The 21,276-nt window shown below is 40.4% G+C and overlaps 1 protein-coding gene across 5 annotated transcripts in view; it reads right to left on the bottom strand.

The window, feature by feature from the left end:
* The window catches only part of PREX1 (phosphatidylinositol-3,4,5-trisphosphate dependent Rac exchange factor 1), a gene marked incomplete at its 3' end in the record, with an annotated part of 113,638 nt that overhangs the window by 24,064 nt on the left and 68,298 nt on the right, over positions 1–21,276 (bottom strand). For all 5 annotated transcript variants that reach the window (XR_013776310.1, XM_079321721.1, XM_079321719.1 and 2 more), the window contains exons 10-20: positions 20,853–21,000; positions 17,248–17,348; positions 15,686–15,789; positions 14,988–15,037; positions 10,855–10,930; positions 8,519–8,591; positions 7,106–7,248; positions 4,462–4,554; positions 2,386–2,534; positions 1,391–1,476; positions 9–145 (exon numbers count right to left, since the gene is read on the bottom strand). Coding sequence is in view for 4 of the 5 variants with exons in the window: in XM_079321721.1 (XP_079177847.1) it covers positions 9–145; positions 1,391–1,476; positions 2,386–2,534; positions 4,462–4,554; positions 7,106–7,248; positions 8,519–8,591; positions 10,855–10,930; positions 14,988–15,037; positions 15,686–15,789; positions 17,248–17,348; positions 20,853–21,000 (1,160 nt within the window). The remainder of the gene's footprint in view (positions 1–8; positions 146–1,390; positions 1,477–2,385; positions 2,535–4,461; positions 4,555–7,105; positions 7,249–8,518; positions 8,592–10,854; positions 10,931–14,987; positions 15,038–15,685; positions 15,790–17,247; positions 17,349–20,852; positions 21,001–21,276) is intronic.

Genomic DNA, 21,276 nt, shown 5'->3' with positions numbered 1-21,276 from the left:
CTTCATACCAGTGCTTCCTGCTGCCTGGCCCTATAGGCTGTGAAGTGCTCCAGAACTTCCTTGTAACTTCCATGTGTTGCATTATTCCCATTAACTTTCAAAATACACTGCCCTGGATGAAGGCCTAGGGCTGCAGCCTCAGAACCTGAAAAATAACAGGAGAGAAGTTGGCAGAAATGCTATCTGCCTATGGATGGGAATACTGGAAAATTTGCAAAAGCTTTCTGGCTACAAAAAGTAAGAAGAGCTGAGTCAGTCCTGTCATGCCTTAGCTACTATTCAGAGAGCTTTGCTGTGGAAAGACAACATCATGTGTCTATCCTTCATGTTTTCAGCAGTGCTGGGAGGATCAGCAGTCTCCCAGATCTACATGAATTCATGCTAGAAATTGACATTTCTGTGGGAAATCCTTTGGGATTCTTATATGGTTCTGTTTTAGCCTTATGGTTGCATTAGCTGTGGTCTTGCTTAAGGACAAGCTGTTTTATTTGTTCGGGCCTCTTTGCACCTGAAAGACAGAACACTTGCATGTTACACACTTTGCCACAGAAAAAGACTATGATGTCAAATGTAATTTGTCTTTTCCAGGCAAAATCCTGAAAAGGGACAATCTTTCTATCTGCGATTTCCAGCTTGCATTCCAAACTGTGAGAAAGTAGTTCTGGGTGCTGCCACAAAAGGGTGTAATAAATGTGTGCCCAGGAACACCATCTGTGGGTGCTGCCTAGGCTGACTGTACCCAGCTGCAGCCACACTTGCTCTGAAGGAAGAAGGGGTGCATGTTTAAATGGTCGTATTTTCTGCATCTGCTCAACAGAAAGGTTAAAGCTGTGCTTTGCTTGTAGCTCAGTTAATATTTCAGGTACATAAGTAGTAAATATCTCTGTCAAATTGTGTTTTCCCCTTTTAAAAAGATCAAGGAGAGCAGTTTGCCTCATAGTGGCAATTTGTAGCAATATATGCCTATGTAAAGGGACAAGTAGTCTCCAAGTCTTATGTCATACTTTGTGATGTCCAGATGGTGTTATGACTTGTCTACCAACCTACTGATCCTGCTGCCTCTTCAAAACCCCATGACTCAAACTGTGGATGACTACAGGCAAAAATATTGAGGAAGCAACAGACAGCATGACCCCTCAACTACTTAGATGATAAGCAGTTTGAGACAGAAAATCTCACCCTGTTCTATGGTTATGTGAGTGTAATTCTTGTCTATCACAGGTTCTTGTCACTATGGCCACTAAATTTGTCAGAACTTGCATAGAACAAGCTGGACAATGAAACCTGGATCTGTCTTTGTTAAAAGATATATATATACATACACACACTTCATATACAGGTCCATTCAGCTGTACTCCCAGCTCAACTGCACCACAGAGTTTCTACTGACCTCTTCCTACTGCGTGAACGTACGGTGGTGCTGCTCCCCGGATCTGAAAGCAAAGTGCTCCAGGACAATCTGGAATTTTAATAATCCTGCAGATAAATCAAGGAGAAGAGAAAGCTTGGTTCTAATTTAGGCTGCCAGAGTTCTGGGCAGTTCTTAACAGCATCTTTTCTTGCCATTCACAGCTGGCTTGGGATGAAAGAAAGCATCCACAATATTTACAAATAATTAACAAATAAACAGATCTGAATAAATATACTCCATCTTCAATCTCCAAGGCAGACAGAAGATTCTATTTGTTAATTAAAATTTGGCATATCTTAATTTATTACATCTTCAGGTGAATAATACTTGACAGAAACTTTCTAAGGCATATATATTCACTTCCATTTCTATGCAAACTTCAGTGCAGCTGTGCTGACCTATACCAGCGGAAGATTTTTTTCCACTAAAAAATTCACAAAACCAAAACAGACTGGACAAGACATCCTGGACTAGAATTCAGCAACAAATATTCACATTCAGTTCTGTGGCACATTCTGGGATTACAGAATCTAACAATACACAAGACACTAACAGGGCCAACTCTCATTATAAGAAACAGACTGAAAATCTGTAAGGGCTGATATTGACAGAGTCATCCTTATATAAGCCAAGTTTTAATGGATGGAAATCATTTTCCCATGCACACAACAGAGTGTGAGAAGCTTCACACCTGAGAAAGAATGACAATCCTTGTGATTCTGTTTTGTTTGTACACAAGGAAACCAAAGTTATCTGCAGTATAAAGAGAGCACATGCCAACCTCTCCTAGCAGCCCAAGGGCCATCACTAAAATCAAGCCATGACCCTTGTACCTCTCATTTCTGTCAAGTTTTCCTATTGAGTGGCTTCTGCACAGCAAGGTGTTTACACAGGCTGCACTACAACTGTGGAAGTACTACACAGGAACTGACATTTCTCACTAATCTTCTCTCTCTGCCCATCTTGGCACTTACTCTTTTGATTTGGTGGCTACCAGAAGCCTGAGTGGCCTCCGTGAGCAGAAGGACTGGGATAAGATGGTTTCCACTTCAGCAAACGGGCGCAGGAATACTAAATCCTCATTGATGGAATAGATTTTTCTTCCTGCTTGCAGGCCAGCCATCTGCAAAGGGAACAAAAACCACAGAGAATTTTGGATCACTGGCAGCAACTTGGAAAGCTCAGGCTTCAAGGTTCAGCTGTTCCCTACTTATGGACATTTCTAGGATTACTTCATATGGAATACTTTGTATGTATTGTTGGTTCATCAAATAATTTGCCACTTCCCCTAAAGTTTTGTGCATTTAAAGAAAACTAAGAGATTTCTGCAGTATCATTAGGAATATGCCACTCTACAGATGTATCTTAGTTTGCAATAGCTATATCTTAGTACTTTTCTGCTACAAATTTTAAAAGGACTATTAAAAAAGGAGACTATAAAAAAATGGGTGAGGGGACACAACTGAAAACTAGGAGCCCATAAAGACTGGCTGTGACACCCAGTGAGACACAGGAGTGTGACCTCCCACACCTTGGGCACAGCAGCTGTGGACAGTTTTCAGCCATCAGCCTTGCAAAACCAACCTATGCCTAGTTATGTCAGTAAATGTAATCTGGTTTGAAGTGGTGATAAAAATTGTGTCTGCTTTAAGTGAAGTACTAGCTCTTCATTAGCCTAAAAAGCCGTAAGATTTTGATTTTAATCTCTAGGTTTTGCACCTAACTTTAGTTATTTGGCAGTGGTCACAAATCCAGTGACAAGACTGAGATCCCCTACTCTGCCCACTGGACAATAGCCTCAAACATAACCCCTGATAATCTCTACCAGTTAAAATGTAACACAGCAACATTTGGACTAGGTGTTAGGTATCAAGGAACCAGTAAAAAATTCTTAAACGGTCCCAATTAGAATTACTTTGTATAACTTCAAGGTTCAGCAGTTTGGTTTCCTCCTAAATATGGCAAACCCTTTTCCATTCTGCCTGGAATCCACAGACAAGTTTCTTGACTTGATAAAAGAGGTCCACACATCACTACTCTTCATACACTCTGGGTCAGGGAGATACAGATTTAGTTCTTTGCTGGACCAGCATTATTAGATCAAGTCCAAAAAATTGACTCATGGACAAAGACTACCTTGAAAGATCAAGAAAAAGATTCCTTATGAAATGGTATGCTGTCATTGTCCCCAAACACAACAGATTTGCAGGTTATTTCCCAAGCTTCCAGCCAAACAAAGGGCAGAGGATTACCTGGCAGGCAATGGTTCACATTTTGCACAGGTTTAGATTAATATCATTTTTGGCCAACCTGTGTTGATTTTGAGCACTAGATATAGCATGGGGTTGGTTTCTTTGGCAACCATAAACCAAATGAGAATCATGAATACTGAAATAATTTCACTCTAATACTAAACCTTAGTTCAAAATTCCTTCCAGTGTCACATTCTCAACTTGCTAAAACCAGTCTGTCTGCTTCAGCTGTTTCCATTAAGCAACTTATCCATGAGTTATTTGTAGTCCAAAGGAGTAACTCGCAAATTTTAATGTGGAATTCAAAGATTCTAATGGCTGTCCAGGACTTTTAATTAGAAGCTCTGTCCTGTGTGCTGCCACAATTTACTGTGAAACCCTTGACAAGTCATTCAGTCCTCTCTTATCTTCACCAGTTTACCTGTGTCTTATTTTGGTAAATGGAAGATCGCACTGTGTTACCCACATAAGGATCCTGCAGGGCTAAATATGTGATTAAGAAATACTCAGATCCTAAGACATTTGAGTCATCTATGTGCTTCAAAGAAACAAAGCAAATACATTCTACAGAACTCCTGAAGGAGAGGCTGTCATCCAATAATATACCAATAATATTCAAGTCCCCCAGTAATGCCAAAACTCTTATCAGTTTACAGAAACAGCTGATTACCAGGATTTGTAGAAGACAGCCATCTTCTATTAGCTGCCTTTAAAGTAAACAGATTTTAAAAGGATGGTTTGTAACTTTACTAAGTATTGAAACTTCCTAGGTACCAAAATATGAATGTGAGGTCCTACCTCAGCAGAAGACTCTCGTCGAACTGACTTCACCACAATTGCTTTGTTCTTTTCTTCTATGTCAAATCCATAGTCATCCTCTTCTGGTAAAATCTTAAACAGTGCACAATATTTACACATATTTATGCTTCATAAATATGGAGTTCACAGAAAAGGTGAAGACTCAAGATGAGAAATGAGACCTTTCCTTATGAAACAGAGCTGATCTGGAAAGGGACTACCAGATCATTTCACCTACATAACATGAACCATTAAATTTAATCTTAGTTATTTCTGCATTGAGCCCTTAATGTACACCAAAGCAGATTTTCCAGAGTTACTAGGTATGATCTGCAGTCTTTAAGAAGTGAAGAAATCTATTCCCACTCTTGCGAGTTTGTTCTAATGGTTAATTAACTCTGAGAAACTGCATTTGGTTTTAACTCCTAGCCCTTCATCCTTCAATAGAGCTTTCACTTTTAGATTACAGAATTCATCATTATTCACTATTTTCCACTGGTGAATGTACTACAGATTGAGTGTAGACATTTGTTTATTTTTTAGAATACATCCCACCTACCTGATAATGAATGATCTGCTTCTCAGCCATCAGCTTCAGACAAATTGCAGATCCCAGGCCTACCTGTTATAGATCTAAGTACACACTACATAATTGTAATTAATACAGCCCTTCTGTGGCTGCACCTACCTGGATGATGAATGCCTCTTGTCACCCCCTTCCCAGCCTGTCCCCTTGGGATCAGAAATCCCTAGGGGATGAGCTCCTTAGTGGCCTTCTTCCCAGAGGTGTTTGAAATCCATGACTTTAATTCTCTAACCACAATAGACTGTGGTACACCAGCACAATGAAAAACAAAGGGAAAGCTCTTCTTTGCTCTCTCTGCTGAAATTTTGCAGAGTTGGGCAACTACTGCCCCACTTTACTGAGGATAGGAAATGTGGGATACCCTGGAGGAGTCCCAGGAGTTAACAAAGGCCTGAGAAGTTGATGACATTTTGAGTTCCAGTTCAGACCTCCAAGTCAGCACAAGAGTTTTGAGAATGCTACAGAAAAGGTACACAGGCATCATCTTCACAAATCCTTGAGAATGCTTCTTTTGAGTCTTTTGGGACTCCATCATCACATGTGCAATTAAACCTCTCACTCAATTGTGATCGTGGCAAATCTCTACAGGAAACTCTTCTTTGTCTGATACCCAGATCCAAGCAGCCAGCTCTGATTTGTGATGTGGTCACAGTTTGGGATAACAAGCAGAGATGCTGACCACAAGTTCACAGCACACTACAGTACCCAAATCACAATGCCTGGAGTCAGGCCAAAATCCAAATTTCCTTCAACTATGCAAAGAATGTTGCATATTCTTTCAGTTTGTCAAGATTTATGTCCTTCAATGAAAAAGAATTGTGCAAATAAATAAATACTAGATCTTGTTTGAATCATGTTTTCCAGACTGAAAGCACTTTGTTCCTTGGCAATTTTAACAAGTATTTGCCAAGGTTTCTGTTGTTTTCTGTTTACAAAGGCAAACTTTCCTGTAATAGAGCAAACTTAGATGAAGGGGGAGGGGAAACCTACCCATTAAACAGCTAGAATTTCAACAGCAGTAGAAAAGCATATTTCAAAATAGTGCTGAGGAAATTCCAAAAAACCTTCAGTGCTAGGATCAGAGGATGGGAAGGATTAATGCCCTATCATCAGTGTAGAGGCAAGCAGTGAAATTCCACAGACAGCAAAGCCCCAGGATTACAGCTGCTCATAATTGCTAAACATGGCATAAAGCAGAAATCAGGCACAATTACTTGTGTAATGAATTCACTGTACTGCTTTTGCAGGGTCTTCACAAGTCCCTTCACTCAAGGGACTGTTAATCTATGCATGCAAATGAAAGCAGCTCATGGCTTAAGCATTACTACTACACATTTGACACAAATCTGTGCCCTCTAAGCAGGAAATTTTTTCTTCAGCGTTTGCTCTTCATTTGTTGTCTGTTTGAGAAGGGAATGCACTTTGACAGAGTGACTGATGCACTTCGGATCTGCAACAGCAGCACTCATATGGCTTAGAGAACAATGCCCTGAAATACCTGTGCTCGTATCAGTCTTTTAACTTGCATCTGAATTTACATATAAGCATGCTTGAATTCAAACTGTGCTTAAACTTGATGGCAGATCTCTTCCAAAAGAGTAGAGCCCATTACTTTTTTCCTCCACCATATTAACTGTGGTACCTGCTAAAACATCTCCAGCTCCCTTACACTCTTGCAAGGGCTTCTTGGGAATAGAAAGGGCTTGAGCTGTGCACTGGGAACAGGTGGGAACTTCATTCACTTGCACCTGTGTGAACTGTACATCCAAAACTGCCAGCAGAGCAGGATGGGCAGGAGCTCCAGAAAGGGGCCTGCAATGTCAGAATTTTCCCTGCTCCCAGTGTAAGTTATGCAGTCTGCCTAACAAAAAGTCAGAGCTACAGAAGTTGAGATACACAGCAAAGCAGACCAAGAATGAGTAGCATTTACGAAGTGAAGAAAAACCTAGCTAGGTGTGCAACCGCCAATTTTAATTCTACTCTCTCATTATTCTTCTCTACTATAAAACAATACTATTTCAGAAGAAACATCAAGGTTTACATTAACATATTTCTTACCAACAGATTCTTTCCCAGGATGTTTTCCACGAGCTTGAAGTCATTACGTAATTGTTTGCTCTTGGAACTGGTGCCCTCCATCTCCTCATCAGCATAAAAGCGGAAATATAAGGATTCATCCTTAAATTCACTTTTTTCCAGGACTGGAAATGATATATATGAAATACATACATGCATTTACATGGAGAAAAAAAAAAGAGAGAAACAGAGAAGAAAGTTAAAGGAAACCATCAATATTTCCCCAATCTTTACAGAACACAGATCAGATGCATCTCTATCAGTCAGTTCCTGAGCTCTGTATTTTTAAGCTAATTCTGCATTTTAGGACAATAATTTTCTTCACAATGTATAGTAGATCATGACATGATGTGACCTCTCTGGCATGCAGAATTTATATAAAATGTGAAAGATCCTCTTGGAAGGAAGGTGATGCTCAAAACCTCGCTCCTTTCCTACACCCAAATGAATACTGTAAAACTACAAAAGGAGCAAAGAGGGGTTAAGGGGCTCTTTAAAAGCATGTAAGGTATCCACACAGACTAAGGCTCAACCTTAAAAAAATTGAGCAGGAAGTGAGATCTACAAAATTCTAGAAGGCACGAAAAAGTTCTCTGCCAGTTTTTCAAATACAAGACCTGAGGGCTTCAAATAAAAGCAGCAAGTGATGAGCAAACTCCTCCATCCAACATGTACTTATGGAAAGGTCTTCCTTAACAAAGGATGCAATAAATGCCAGAAGTTTGCATGGGCTCACAACAGACCAAACTATTTTTAAAAGACTCCAACTGTTCTTGCATTGTTATTAATTTCTATGCAAGTTCTCCATTAGTTATTTAAAATTATCTGCCCTCAGAAACACTATTCAAAATACAGTGAGTAAATGTTATTTATCTATGCCTAAAATGTAATGTTTCATTTGACAAACAGTTAGGATTTGTATATTCTATTTCATACTGATACAGATGTGATTTGTTTACTTCCCCTGTTTGAGGATGGATGATGTCTAACTTGGCAATTTGGATTGTCTAACTTTTTAGATTTGGGTGCCTGAGCACTGAGGATTGTGTTTGTTAACCAAAAGGCAAAACTTAGCTAATTTTACTTAACATCTGTTATTTTTTGGTGATATTTCAGGACAGTACTTGACTTGTGCATTGCTCAGATGGCTCTGGAAGAGACACAGTGAAGGAATATGCTCCTTCTGGTGTAATCCCTTCAGTGCTTCCCATAACTGTCAGCTCCCCTGGGAAGACACAGCCTTAGCCATCAATTGGCTCGGGGACTGTGCTCTAGAAGGGGCCACGGGAACGCCTGCAAATCGTGTACAGCACTTATGGAAAGCCTAGGAAAGCTCATCTGACTGAAGTAAGAGCTCATTTCCATTGGCTGGGGGAAGTAACACTGATGCATTACCATGATGCATGAAGCCATTATTGCAGAGTCCCACACCCAGGGCAACAGCTTCCTCCCGAGTCTGACAGTCTCCCTGAAAACAGGAGAAGAATGTTACACCTCAGACTGTTTTCTGAGATAAATTATTCCCCCTTCCCCCCCACCATAGCTTGAGGCTCTGAAATCAGCAGGATGATCTATGCAGGGAACCATTAAAACAGGTACCCACTGCCCAAACACAGCTCGCTCCTCCAGACACCATCTCTCCCTCCTACAGGAACCAGGGGAACAGGGACTAGCACTGAGGCAAGATACCACCTTATCTCAATGTCAACACATTTTATTTGAAATCAGGGGATTGGACCCATTAGTCACAGACAATAAAACTCCTTCTTTGAAGCTGAGAGATCCCATCCATATTCAGCTCAAGGGAGAAAAAGCATGTGAACTCCAAGGGTCAGACAGGTTAAAACTACAGTGGCAGTTTTCTTACACAGGAGATTACAAAGGCTTCAGTTTCTCACTACCTGGAGACTTGAGTGTAGTCATTCAAAACAGGTACCAAAGGTGACTTGCAAATTTACTGACTTCCCTGAAACAGCAGTCTTAAGCTTCACATCTACAACTCAGTTAAATACAAGAAAAGCCTAGTTTTCTCCATGTATCTGCTAATTTTCAGTCACAAGTAAAGACTTTGCAAAAGAGGTTGAACTTTTTAGGCAAGTAAGCTTTAAATTGTGCTGGTAAAAATCAGAAGGCACTACTGGTCTTACAAAGATTGTTAATGCTGGTCCCTTGATGCAAGGTGAGCAAAGGGACAGGGGAACCTGGTGTCTGCTATCCCGTGACAGCAGCTGCTCAACTCGTTCCAGCATGGAGGGCACCCGCTGCTTTGGCAACAGAAGCAACTTCAGTGGATTACCTTCAGCCCTATTTAATGAGAAGCTGTATCCTCCACAAGTATTACACCTTTCCTGCCCTCCATCTGAAGAACTAGACACCCGAAAGCTCTCACAGCAGCTTCAGGGTAGTGAGCTGACTTTGTTTTAAGCAATCAAGTACCCTCTGATCTTGCCAGCAGAACATCAGTTCTTCAAATCCTGCTAAGCAGAGCAGTACTTATTTGCAGAGATTCATAGTTTTGTCAAGATTCATAGAGATTTGCCAAGCAAATGCTGGCAAAGTCCAACACTGTGGTGGTATCAGCATTATTTAAATACAGGATAAAACAGGATCAGCTCTGCCAATCCACAGCACTACTAGCTTTTGTTAAAAGCTGAGAGCAGAAAAGGCACAACATTTACAAATTAAGAACTAAATACTATTGTCCCGGTAGAAAAGGGATCAAGGTGGTTTTGAAAAAATTGCATGACTGTGTAATCACATAAGGAAAGTCAAGAAAATAGCTTAAAGAAACCAGAAGTTTAGCTTTTACTATAAACTAATTTCAGGTCTTCAGAAGTCTTCTCTCATTTCCAACACCCTGTTATGAGACAATGCTCAACGCTCACATTGTTTTATTTTATGGGATAAATGGGTAGTTTGTTTTACACAGACTGGGATTTAAAAATCCCATTTATTCTTTAAACTGTAAATAAACTGGAGGAGAAATGCCTTCTAATGTTACCATGTTAAACCTTTAGCAGTCTGTGTTTGTTCTAGGCAACAAAACCTTTTCATAGGAAGGGTCTAAACCAGATTTGGCTACTCCTGATGACCTCAAAACATTCCCCTAGCAAAACAGCATCTCTAATTAGAAAATAGAGCCTAAATTCTTTCAACTCACTAAGTACTTCTAAATCCTATATAGGGTATTTGTCCAAATACAATAAAGACAATAATGAAAATCTTCAGAAAATAGAGCTGTTTACAACAATCAATCTTGAAAAAACACGTCTCAAACCTTTTCATGCAGAAACTAGATGAGAAACTAGATACACTAATTTTGACGTGATAACAGGTTTTTCCCATACAACCTCTCCATTTGAGTAATCAGAATTACAGAAATGGTTTACAGTCAATACCAAAGTGAAGACCCATGTCCAGAGCACATTACTATTACTCTTATTACTACTGCCACCACTAAATGATTATTGCTGTCTAGTTTTGGTAACGATGTGATGTCTAAAGCCCTAATCATGGTGGCTGGCTGCTTTGGGATGTGTAAACCCAGCAATTAAGATGGTCTCAGACCAAGACTGCTTACAAGCTCCCTTGGAGGAAGAAAGAAAGCAGATGCACACAGGTAAGAACAGTAGCCAAACCAATTTTAAATTTTCCACTGGTATATTGAAAAAGGAAAGTTTTAGGATTATGAAGTGCTTCTTAGCAAAGAGAGTATCCTAAACTTTTCTTACCTGTGCAATAAGCCAGTCCACTAGTTTACTTGCAGGGATAACTGATTTGTATGTCTTTAGGTGGTAGTCACGGTCTCTAATTAAAAAAGAGAATGCAGAGCAAATCAGGACTAAAAGGTATACATTCCTTTTATATTCTAAACCTGCATATACTATTGTGACCTACTACTAACAAGCAGTCATCCTTTCTCTCTAGAAAGTTTTAAACTTTTCTAGCAGCTTGAATTAGGAAGATACTTCAGATCTACACAAAGTAGTGTTATTTAAAATTTCTCTAGATGTTGTTTCAAGCCATCTTCAGGGAGCTGACATTCCCACCAGAAGATTCTTTTCACAGATGTCCTAAGCTGCTGCCGTAACTCAGATTAGAATGCTGCTACCAGCAGTTGCACTAAAAATCATTCTCTTCTGGCTGGAAATCTTCCAAAATCCATTGATGTCCACCTTTTGGATCAGTACCAGTCCCATCTATAAGCTTCCATAATTCTTCTCTAGTGTTTACCTATTAATGCATTCACAGACAAAGACTCTACACTTTCCCTCTGTGCCTCCTTTTCGTGAAGCTCGTGGAATTAGGAAGCTTGTAGTCTATCTTGTCAAGACATTTTCCACACTTGTTCAGATTTTACTTCCAAGTAAAATATCCCACAGTAGCCAGACACAAATAGAATACACAGTATCCTTTTATGGAATTGGATTATTTCAGTCATTGTAAATAAAAGGGTTGTGTTTAGTTCTTGTAACACCACTGGCAACAGCTCACACTCAGCCCTTGCAGGGAGCAGCACTGCTCCTGAAAGAAGGAAAAGGAGCCCTATTCTAACTTGATGCTTTTTGCAGTTCTCTTCCATTTCTCTTCTTGAAGCCATGGAGATAACTGATGGCTTTAACCTTTTGTGAAATATTTCACAAGAATTTTGATACAAATATAAGATGACTAGGTGGCTCAGGACATTGGGCTCTAACACCTTTCACCTCCAAGGTCATTGGATTGAATCCAGCCTGGAAGAGGACAAAAACCATTTTAAAGCTGTTTATTGGCCCGTGTGAAATAAGTTTCATGGTCTTGATCCAGTTCCTAGTTCCACATCACAAAAGCCATTACCACAATTAATTTGCATTAATTGGCTCCCTCTCCTTGAGAGTCTCAGTAGAGAGGCCAAACGCTGAATGGGCTATGAAGAATTCATTCCTCTCTCACTCTTGGGGTGGTCCTTCTATCTGAAGCTTGAGCTCCACTTGGCATGACTGTGGAAGGAAAAGCAGCCACTGAGCCTGTTTTATAGTCCAGATGGATCCACGAGGCAGGTCAAGACTAGACTTTATTCTTCAGTTCTGTCAAATCAGCCTCTCTCATTAGCACCACACTATCTGATACTGCCTTTTTCCTAAAAATCAAATATCCATCATCTAAAATCCATCCTACCTAACACTGTTCCTTTTACTAATCATTTGTAGATACAAATATGTTGTGACTAGGTGTTGAAAATAAATGCAGCAGAAATGTTTGTGTGTTTGCAGAATGTAGGGTGTGAGAAATTAGAAAGACAAGTCAGACTTTCAGAGCTTGCAAAAAAACCCAACAAAACATGACAGCATTTCCAGAAATATGTGTCCTCAGAAAAAAAGCTTTCCTCACAGTGCTTACAGTTTTCAACTTCCAGTAATGCACTAAACCCAGTACAAATGCCTAAGAGTTTTCTGGGCAGTTTTTATTTCTCACACTTTTATCTTGGGAAAACACGCTTTTTAAATGTCAGCCCAATAAAGGAAAACATTAAAATATTGAGCACTAATTAGTAGGGAGTTCCAGATGAGAAGCAACTCCCAAAACTTTCCTAGAGATGCTGAGCATTTTGAATAAGCTGCCATCAATCTTGGTCCAAGGCCCAGTCTTTCCCTGCTTGCAGGTCAGTGCTGGTCAGGATCAATGTTAGTTCACTCTCCTTTCTCCCCCTTTCAATCTACCCTGAACAGGAGCAGAACATAGAACACAGAACGTTATCCATAACTATGAACTTCAGGTGAATAATCAAATATAGAGGTGGGAACCATTGAAATTTTGGCAGAACCTTGCTGCCCCACAGAAACTAGAGGAATATTCTTCACAGGGTCTAGCCCAGCAATGCACTGACATCTTATCCATCATATACATAAGTGGGAACAAGTTCTCTCACCTCACAACTTCCCAGAAGTACATCAGAGAAGCATTCAGAATTTCCAAAATGTTTTACTTTTTATACTTCAATCCCCAAAGTAGCATGATTTGTTTCCAGTGGTGAATATAATCTTTCCCTCCAAGTACGAGGGTGTCAGATTTTACTTGAGGAAAAATATAAAGGCAAATACTACTAGAAACTCCAAGGTTTCCAGGCAATAAAACTAAATAGAATTGTATCTCAAGGTTGTCAACAAAACACAACACAACAACACACCTTTGAATTTGTGATTCCTCCAGATCCCTGTGGCACATGTACCTACTATTCCAAGCAGCTTTGCTAATTTTCTAGAAGGAAGGTTGTGCCAAAAAGGCAGCATGAATGAAGGGTTCAGCAATCCTAAGATGCCAGATAAAGCACAGCACAAAGCAAAGGACTTTGCCCAATGAACTTGGCCAAAGACAGCTTCCTCAGCCTAAGGTGAGGCTTGTCAGAGGCAAAATGTCATGCTAAGAAGACATAAAACAACAACAGCCTGAGAGATTTTTTCTAAAATGGCTATAAAAGGAAGAATGAATATGAAAGAGAATGGCAGGAAGAAGAGCCTAAACATACTGAGAATTTAGTCCATTCACAATGATCCTAAAACTTCTGAGAGCCTGGTACCTTGCACTGATTCTACAGTTTGTGTTCACAATGCTGCTAGCACAGATCAATCCTAATATGAGAAGACTCTCCAGATGGGAAGCTACTACAAAAACAGCACATTGACAAAGCACCACAACACCACAAGATGGACCTGTGGAAGTTATTTTGCCCTTGTTGATTCCCTAAAGCATTAGAGTAGATCTACTTCAGTTTGTAGAAACCCTCAGGTCAGGGACATTTTTGAGCTTCACATGCCATCATGTCTACTCCACATATGAATTGCCATCTTCAGGGGTGAAATGTGTACGTGCAAACACACTCGTGCATCTACAGAAGCATTCTGCTGCCACTGGCAGCATCATGGAACTATGGAATCATGGAATTTCCTGCTCTCTCCACACCTTGGGGCTAAGTGAAACCTGTGCCTTGGAGAACAGTTATTCTGGGAGAAAAACCCAGAGGTCTGATGATGCAAATTTATGACTAATGAATGGTAATTGTCATTGCAGCTCCTTCTAGCATGACAGTGGCATCTCTCAGTGAAAATTGAGTTGTACAGCTCATGGACAAGAGGCCAGTCTTGCTGAATTTGGGAATCCAGTAATCTCTACTAGAGGCTTTTTCTATCTCATCAGTTTTTTATTTGTAAGAAAATAAATTCTCCTAAGTGAAAATGCCCTAATCTTTAATCATAAATACCTAAACAGAACAACAACAGAGTTCAGGGTAGTTTTCATTATAGGCCAGAAATGTTCATCTGATGTCACAGTTAGGTAAGCAACATCTGAAATCATCTCCTGTGCTCTGGGAAGAGAGTCACCTAGCACTTGCAGACTATCTCAATCCTTCAGTAGTTATTTATACAGAACCAAGTTCTTAAGATTCCACACAAAACTCCCAGACGTTCTTCAATTACAGCTTCAGCTTTTATTCTGCTTCAGACTGGTTTTCATTTGTTTAGGGAGCTCTCAGTGACAAAATCCTAGCACCATACTGGAATCTGTTTACATCACTTCAGCATCTGTTGGCATTTACTGTAACTCAATTAATACAGCAACTACAATCCCCACCACATGATGTGCCTTAAATCAGAGTCACTGTAGCCATACCCAGCTGCTCACTCTCCCTGAATCCCCAGTTCCAACATCCTCTACAAGCAGCACTGCAACTACAGATCTAAGCTGTGGAGATGGAAGAGCAGTAAAAAAGCCAAGAAAATTCAGAAAACTATTGCTTATAGAAGAAACAAGAAAGATTTCAATAGTAACACCATCCTTTTAACAAAGCCAGATAACAAATCCAGGGGGATCATGAAGAGGAACTTACTTTACCACTGGAGTATACAGGCAGTGCAGCCGGCAGTACAGCCTCACCCCCTGAAGAACAGGAGATGCAGAGTGTTAGCAGCTTTTCCTTTTCAAAGAAACATTGACTAGCTGATGCTAACAAAACCTGCACACTGATGTCTCTACTCAGCTGGAATTTTCTATTGATTAATATTAATATTCAAAACATTTCCTTTAGCCTCTCTGTCAAACGTTCTTTCCTCTTTCCCAGCTTCCAACAGCCAGAAATCTGTTTTTACCTTTAATCACCTCAATTCCAACACTTTCTCCATTAGTCCTTCCTCACAATTAACAATTATGTAGGAAAAAAAATCAAGTTTATTAAAAGGTATGTGGACAAATATGGGATCAACAGAATTAATTTGACAGACAGTTATTAGGAACAATTAAATATTGATCTCTTCTATCCCCTGAACCATCATGCCTAGATTTGCAGCAGACATGCTACCACCTACTGTTTTAACTTGTGTTACTCTGTTGGGACTGCAATCAGCAGTCTTGGGTGCAGCCACAACTGAACTGCAGTTCATTTCTCAGCTCTTCCTCCTCTCCCTGATATGGAATCTCGTGGCACTGGGATGGAGGCTCAGTAGAACACGGATCCACAGCAAAGGCAACCTCCCACACTACAGGGCAGTGACAGACAGAGGGAGAGCAAATCACAAAGTTCCAACAGACCTTGGACACGATGTCTTCCAATTCGCTTCTCGGCTTGTACGTCCCATCATCATAGCGAAATCTGTACATCACCTGTTCATTCTTAAACTGGTGCTTATCTGAAACTGAAACATCAGCTTGATCATTAAAATTGTCTTTTGTCCCCACCATGCTCTATATAGGCCAGTTGGTAAAAACTGAATTTTTAAAGTTTTACTTCAGATTCAGTTTATGCAAGGCTTTGGCAATGGTCCTAGTGAAGGGAATTGGGAACATCTGACCTTTCTCAATGAGTTTTCAACAAAGTGTTGCAAATTCCCACAACAGTTATAGCAGCACTTACAGACATTTTTGTAGTTGCCCAAAACTATGCAACTCCAAAACCAGAAGCATGTTTGTGGCAGGAACTACAGCTGTCAGAGTTATTCTTCTGTCATGGTTCTTATAGTTACCAAAGAGTTCCTTCTAAAAATTAGAGTGTTTTTTTTTTTTCACCCAGAAAAGCAATTTCCCAACAGAGCAGTTAAAATCTCATTGGGTAATGCTATCTGCTGATGGGCTTTAAAGAGTACACAAAAGATGTTTCAATGTGATCAAGAGCCTTTCAAAAGAAGCACTGGCCAAAATCAGAAAATACATTAAAAACACAGCCAGATTCAAATTTATCCAATGCATCAGACTGGAAGATGGTTGCAGTCTACATCCAATTGCATGTAGGTTTATCCAGTCTCTATTCTAAGGCAAACTATTTCCATGGAAGGTGGAGGCGGAAAACCCTTATCCTAAAGATGGCAATTCAGTAACCAGTAGAAGTTATTTGTTTCACTGAGTATAAATAAGTGGCCATTTTAAATATAAAAGTACCAAGAACTGAGCAAATAAAAACTAAGTAATAGAGTATCTTGCAGATTTTACAGTGTGTAGCAGAGAAATGCCATTGTTCCCACCCTGATTTAATAGAAATGCAGGTAGCACTGACAATGTTCCAACAAGCATCCTTCAGTCATGCAGCACTTTTGAACACGCTGTGCTACATCCCAGAACACCTCATCACAACACTGTGACAACACTGCCAGGTCATCAGCCAGCTAGGAGGAAGAAATATGGTCCCTCACTACTGTAAAGAAAGATGTTCTTGCCAAAGGAGCTGGAAGTACACCAAACTCCATCATCTCTTTCTTCTACGGACAGGCAATGACCTGTGCCCCAGTCTAAAAGAGCACTGCTCCACTCTTCTCTGGATTGCTGGTGTCTCATGTGCAACTCTGTACTCATGGACTGCAACACATGTTCAAACACACACAGTACAAAGGAATATGCACCTGATATAGTTCCAACTAAGATGCAGCAGAGAAATCAAGCAACTGCAGACATGAACACTTTCTGGACACTAAACAAGTTCTCTTTTCACGGCATAAGTTTGCCCACTAATTAATCCCAAAAATCACTACACATTTTGAGGATTTGATGGGTATGGCAGCAGAAAGTATTTGAACATATGTGAGCAGCTTCAGTAAGTTTTCCACCCTCATTTCCAGGGCATTACTGAAATCTGATATCTTTTCACAGCATGGCACACTCACCATGATGAATGATTCCATTTTCCAATAGTGCCTGTCCTAGGTTGACCCCTTCCTCTGGTTTGCTTATCTCTCCAATCTCAGTGAGCCAGGAGACAAACTCGCTGCAAAGGGGAGCAGAACACACACAATTAGCTCTGAGTGGCAGCAGGCACCTGCCTGGGAGTCATCAGCCAAACACAGGAGACTCTCCTTGAAGCAAGTGTGAGGACTGTTGCAAGCAATGGTACCTCTAGCTAGTGCCTTCATTTCCTACATTCCTGGAGGAAATGCTCTGCAGAAGATACAGGCTCTTGCCATCACTGCCCTCAACTGACAGACAGTGCACACACAGAAGGAAAGGATGATGCAAATCCTTACTGAGCAATCCAGACATCCACAGGGGAAAAGATTAGCAAGCAAGACTAACTGAGAACCTTGAAGCAAGTTCAACAGTAGAGTATCCTCCCTTCCCAGCTACTTCTACACAAGTTACCTATCCAAGTAGTGTTCATGATTTGACTTAATTACACATGCTCATCTTCCTTCACTGGATCTGATTTCTGTCCCCGGCCCCATAGCATAATTGGATTGGCTTTAATGGAATCACAGTTGGACTTAGGATAGAAGACTCAATCTACTGAATTGAAGCACAGAGCAGTAACAGATAGCATGAGTCCCACTGACAGGTTAATTTAAGGTAATTTTCTGGAGGAGGTGCCTGGCAGATTACATACATCATGCTTCTAATTTATACACAGAAGATGCTAAGTACTATGTGCTGCTCATGCAGCACAAAACAAAACCTCTCTGTTGAGGGGCAGAGCTGCACATATAGGCAGAATAAAAGACAAAAAAATTGATAGATATGTAGGATGCTATTAATTAGAAACAGGAAATCCAAAAAGGATAACAAGCCTGATGAATCCAGCTCTGTCAGAGCCCCAGGAGACTGAGCTGTTTGCTAGGTTAATTAGCAATTATGCTAGAAATGTGTTACAGTCCTGGAGAAGAACAAAAGGAATATATGAAAGTACAGCAACTTATGGGAAATGTGTTCAATGAAACACTTAGGTGCTTGCCAATGTGCATAAAGTTGCTGCTTAACAAAGCCAGTATCCATGTCTCCACCTGTGGGCTTTAACTGAAGTATTTTTAGTCTCTCTGTATTTATCAGCACTGACTGATCAAAGCCATAGGAATTATTTGTATTTTGCCTTTAGAATAATAAAACAACTTCAGGTTGTTGGTTTGCTGAGGGGCTGCTTTGTAGATATTATAGTGCAGAAAAATTAGCAGAATCTATTCAACTATGCCAGGATATTCCCATGGAAACCAGCAGGGTTTCATGAAGCCCCTAAAGCCAGAGTATTGATGAGTCAGGCTGCCTCCTAAGGCAAGTTCTTTTCCCAGTGATTCTGAACTGCTTCTGTAAGGCAGGCCCCACGTGCAGGCCCTGCTGCAGGGACTGCAGCCAGGGCAGCCCCAGGGAGAGCCCAGCTGCTCTGGAGCTCCCCATCAAGGGCAACGGGTCTATGGCACTGCAAAGCACCTAAATGGTTGCCCAAAACTTCAGTGGAAGCTACCCTGTTATCTTTCCTGCTTCTTTTATTTGGGTCTGTCTCTGGAATTTAGGTGGATTGTAAATAGAAGGTTGATATGTGAGCTGAAATAGGAAAATAACTGAAAGCTGAGCTACCCTCACAGCTCTGGAGTTTCCCAACCATGGGATGATTTGCTTAAGAGCTGCTTTAAGATTTCTACAGCATTTGATCTGAAGGCTTTATAAGCCCTGAAAAGGGCATAATCCAAAAATATTCCAAGAGGTTCTTAAGGAATATGCTAGACTATTTCTAAAAAGTCATCAACTCAAAGAGTGGATGGCAAAGCTTAATTTGTTTCCTCATCTCATCTGAAGCAGTTCTCCAGGACAATTGAGAGCATCCTCACTTCCCTGCCAGAGTGCTGCCATGCTCAGCTCTCATCTGACATCCAGGCCATGACACCATATCCCAGCTACACCTTAGAAATTAAGGGATTTGGAGCAACTGTGCTTCTACACAAGAAATACATAGGAAAATCCAACCCCTCCAGGACTGTACAATCTAATCAGATGTGGTTGAAACCTCCAGAGGTTAGCAGATGCTTTCTCTTGCACACTCAAGGTTTTGCAGTGCTGAAAAGAATCACAGCCAGTATATCATTTACACACAGTGACACCAACACACATCATTCCAACTGTACCACCAGCTACTTGCCTAAATGCACAGAGAGTGATCAGGAAAACAGATTGCCACCCAAGCCAGTCAGATGCTCAAGTTAAGTTCAATGAACAGCCTTAAAAATAAATGCATGTGGTATCTCTGAAAATACTAGGATCATGCTGTTTTCCCCAAAAAAACATTTTTTCTCTTGAATTATGAGATGTTATCTGATATTCACATTCCAAGAGAAAAATTATTTTTGTGGCATTCGTATTGCTCTCAGCTGCTTGTAATAAAAAAACACTAAATGCATCTCAGCACAGTTATCAGTAAGTCCCTGATCCAGGAATATCTGCAAAAAATAAACAGAACACAGCCAATCTGCATTGTTCAGGGAAAGCCCTGGGAATGATCCAAAATCTGCCAGTCACGACTGGAATGTACGAGTTGCACTCAGCTGAGTTTCCCAGGACTATACCAACAAGTGAATGCAGAAAAGGCATCAGCAGAGTTATTTGCTGTGGGAACAGCTAGAACATTAGGAGCAATAATCCTTTGGTCAGAGATCAGGATACCTGTAGGTATCTGAGTTTGGGCTCAGTTAGCCACTAGCAAAGGTAGGTCAAGTCCTCACTACTGGATTGTCAGGTGGCTGTGGAGCAAACTGAGGGCACTGAGCAGGACAGACTGTAAGAAAACAGACATTTCAAAAGCAAAAATAGTAGCAGGAAATCCTGGATAAGGCTTGAAACTAAGCATAGTATCAGGGTACCCACAACAGGCTCATACATAACAGCATTGGAAGAATGTTAAGTTTCTGGCCTGGTACTTCTTTTTGCATGGAAAATAGGAACTACCATTATCAGATCTAAAGGCTTTCAGTTTTAATCCAACAAGATCAGCTCCTGGGGAGGAGGGGGGAGAGGATGTGTGTGAAGAAGAAAAAAGCAACTACTTTGCAATATGAAGGATTTTTTTTTTCTAGCTGAAGTATCACTAACCTATGCTACCAGCCTGCCTTCTATTGGACAGAAAGACATTTCCAGCCCTCAGCACTGGCACTGCTGCTGCAAACTGCTGTTACAGAGACCAGAAAGGGAAGGGGAAATGAATGCATAGTGCAGGTTAGGCCACCAACAGCCTGAGTCTGTGGGAGTTGAAGGTTGTTTTCTTACTCCTTTTGCTAGTCTGAAGCAGCTGTAATGACTCACTGTAAAACAGAGTGAGCTGTCACACTATTCATCCTGTGTATAGTGTGAAACAAAAATCAATTATTCTTTTTAATAAATCACTACTAATTTCTAGTAGTGGGGCTTATGGTCTTTTAAATTAAGCTGCATCTGATCTGTGTCACAATGCCATCCCCAGAAATTCTGGAGTCCATTAATTGGTGCAAAAGACCTTTCCAATTCAAATGCCACTTACTTGCCAAGAAAGCACTTGGGAACAGTACTTAATTTTCTTCTCCTGTCTTTGATAAGGTTCACTTTCTTGCTCATCATCATTTGGTACAGCTTCTCTCCTTTCTCTGCAATCATGACATATGCATCCCTCTCCATTCCCAGTTTCAAACCTGGAATACAAAGCAGATATTCCTTCAGATCTTTAACACCAAATAAAATGTTTGCTTGAAGTCAAAAGCTGAGGCCAAATAGCAAAAAATGAGAGAAACACAAAAATCGATTGACTTATTTTCCATTTAACAGGAAAATTAGGTAATGTTTTTATTTGAGTACAAAACTATCATTGGTAAGTTTAGCACCACCAAGATGCAGCTTTTGCTCTCCATTCTAAAAAGCAGCTTTAAACTTATGGTTATATCATATCACACAAAACAGAATTGTTTACA

This window comes from Erithacus rubecula, assembly GCF_903797595.1.
Source record: "Erithacus rubecula genome assembly, chromosome: 18".
Taxonomy (NCBI): Eukaryota; Metazoa; Chordata; class Aves; order Passeriformes; family Muscicapidae; genus Erithacus; species Erithacus rubecula.
This window is presented reverse-complemented; position numbering and strand designations above follow the sequence as displayed.